This window comes from Sinocyclocheilus anshuiensis, unplaced genomic scaffold (assembly GCF_001515605.1).
Source record: "Sinocyclocheilus anshuiensis isolate Anshui unplaced genomic scaffold, SAMN03320099.WGS_v1.1 scaffold1666, whole genome shotgun sequence".
NCBI lineage: Eukaryota > Metazoa > Chordata > Actinopteri > Cypriniformes > Cyprinidae > Sinocyclocheilus > Sinocyclocheilus anshuiensis.
In genome coordinates, this window is record NW_015547714.1 from 78237 (window position 1) to 81061 (window position 2825).

General features: G+C 34.9%; 1 protein-coding gene across 1 annotated transcript in view; it reads left to right on the top strand.

Annotated features, from left to right (window-relative positions):
• The window catches only part of LOC107704106 (tripartite motif-containing protein 16-like protein), a 7320-nt gene extending 5864 nt beyond the window's left edge, over positions 1-1456 (top strand). The window contains exons 6-9 of the mRNA XM_016506960.1: positions 7-228; positions 398-545; positions 721-768; positions 925-1456. Of these exons, the coding sequence (XP_016362446.1) occupies positions 7-228; positions 398-545; positions 721-768; positions 925-1442 (936 nt within the window). The 3' untranslated portion in view covers positions 1443-1456. The remainder of the gene's footprint in view (positions 1-6; positions 229-397; positions 546-720; positions 769-924) is intronic.
• Positions 1457-2825: the final 1369 nt, after the last annotated feature.

The following is a 2825-nucleotide window of genomic DNA, read 5'->3' on the forward strand; positions in this document are numbered from 1 at the left end:
GCACAGGCAGCAGTGAAGGAAAGCGAGATGATCTTTTCTGATCTGATTCGCTCCATTAAGAAAAACCGCTCTGACGTGACACGGCTGATCAGAGATCAGGAAAGGGCTGTGGTGAGTCAAACTGAAGGACTCTTGGAGCGATTGGAGCAGGAGATTGCTGATCTGAGGAGGAAAAACGCTGAGCTGGAGCAACTTAAACACACAGATGATCACATCCATTTCCTGAAGGTCATCAGCATTGTGATACAGGATATTTTATATGATTTTACTGGCTGTCTAAGCAGTTAAATTCACATAAATTGATTTTTGAGGTTAGATTAGATTAGTGTGTTAAAGGCAAGTCACTGAAGGTAAGTCAACAAAAGCTAAATTATTTGACTTTTTTTTTTTTTTGTAGGGATTTCAGTATCTGTCTGCACCTCTTGAACCTACAGAGAGAATTACTGTCACATCACCTCTCTCTGTTAATGATGTAAGACAATCTATCTGTCAACTGAGAGAGAAAATAGAGAAGTTCTGTAAAGAGGAAATCAAAAGGATTTCTGGTAGGTAAAGCATTAAACATTAATTTACTGTCAGAAAAAAACGCTACATAATCTAATATCATTTTGAAATCATTAGAAATGTATTTATTACAGATATATAATTGGATGGATGTACAGTATAGCTGATAATGTCCTCTTATTTATGAAAATGACCCGTTTATATCCATTTTCACAGTTAAACACATCAACATTGTTCTGAGAACCAGAAAGGACTTCCTACAACGTAAGTTGCAAAGACTCAAAATACTGACTCTGTACTAACCAACCATAATGTAAATGACCTTTAAATATTTTGATATAAACTATTCAGCTACATTAAAACAAAAACCTTAATGTTTAAATGTTTCCTGATCACTCTGATATATTTGATCTCCATCAGATTCTCATCAGTTCACATTTGATCCAAACACTGTAAATAAACACATTCATCTGTCGGAGAGGAACAGATTGGCTACATACACCGACACAGTCCAGCGGTATCCTGATCATCCGGACAGATTTGATGTTTATTATCAGGTGCTGTGTGGAGAGAGTGTGCATGGATGCTGTTACTGGGAAGTGGAGTGTAACGGTGATGTGGGTATATCAGTGTCATATAAACACATCAGTCGCAAGGGAACGGATACTAAGTGCTTGTTTGGATATAATGATCAGTCCTGGAGTCTGGACTGCTCTTCCTCCAGTTACTCATTCAGACACAATAACATACAGACTCGTCTCCCTATAAAGTCCATCAGCAGGAGAATAGGAGTGTTTGTGGATCACAGTGCAGGAACTCTGTCCTTCTACAGCGTCTCTGACACAATGAGCCTCATCCACACAGTCCGGACCACATTCACTCAGCCGCTCTATCCTGGGTTTAATGTTGGTTTAGGATCATCAGTGAAACTTGATTAATCAGAATAGACTGATGAGAGGTTCTACCCATAAAGCTTTGAGCTGCATGATAAATCAGTAACAGTGAGATGTTATAGAGTCTCTTCATGATATTTATATAAACATCAATCAGAATAAATGTGTCAGAAATCCTCATATAGTTTCTGTGCTTTTCTCAAACTCTGCTGACTAAAATCAGTCTTGTATTATTACTATCAAAATCAGGCTTATATCTTGTCATTCATGTGATTTTCTCTATTGTTTGTAATAATACACAATGTCAAATCATCATGAGATCATATTTTATTTGATGATGAATGTGTGAAATGTCTGAATGCTGTATGAATTATGAATAAAATGAATTAATTAGTTGAAATCAGCTTCAGGATAGTTTCTTACATTGCAAAATATGACATTAATCATAGCATTTAATAAAAGAAATTTGTTCTAACTACAGTAAAGACATTTGATTATTATGGGATCTCCTTCAGCGAAAGAAGCTGCCAGAATATTTACTTTCTAAAATATCTTTTTTCTTCTGAGTAGTAAAATGTTTTAATGACAGTATATTCACTGAAAAAAAATCTATTATTTACTAAAACATGTCAAAATGTGTTCAAACATGTGCAGGGTTTGCTTAATTCATTTAAACAAATATCACCATAGAAATAAAGCAAATATTACTTTAGCTGAAATATTTGTATCAATACTGGACTCCTTTTTATTCATTTAATTATTAATTAGATTATAACAAATAATTACGGAAATGTGTTACAAATACCGTAATCTAATTCTACTCTCAAATAAAAAATAAGTATTCAATAATATAAAATAATATAAATGCATAACAATGACCAAATACTAATTGTATTTAAATATTATTTAAATGATAACAAATCAATAAACAAATGTTGTGACTGCAATAATCATTTACATTTACATTTAGCCATTTAGCAGATGCTTTTATCCAAAGTGACTTAAAAATGAGGACAGTAGAAGCAATCAAAATATGAAAACATTATATCCAAAATATTAAACAAATATATATTTAAAATTATATAAGTTCAACTCATCCATTGTCACGGAAACGGGTGTGTGGAGGCAGGCAGGACGACGAGGACGACAAGGATTCCAATAATGACATTTATTGTAGACACAACAAGGCAGGTTCAGGTAGGTGAGACACACACTCGGGGTAACATTAACAATAACCGACACCAATGCTCAGACAGACAGGAACTAATATGGGGTGAATAATTAGTGGCAGACAGGTGAGCACAATGAGGGTAATTAATGATTAGTACGGGCTAAACCAACACAAGGGGAAGAAACCACAATAAACAGTCCACAGGGGCGTTACAGTACTCCCCCCTCCCGGAAGGTGCGTCCTCGCACCGTAGAAAC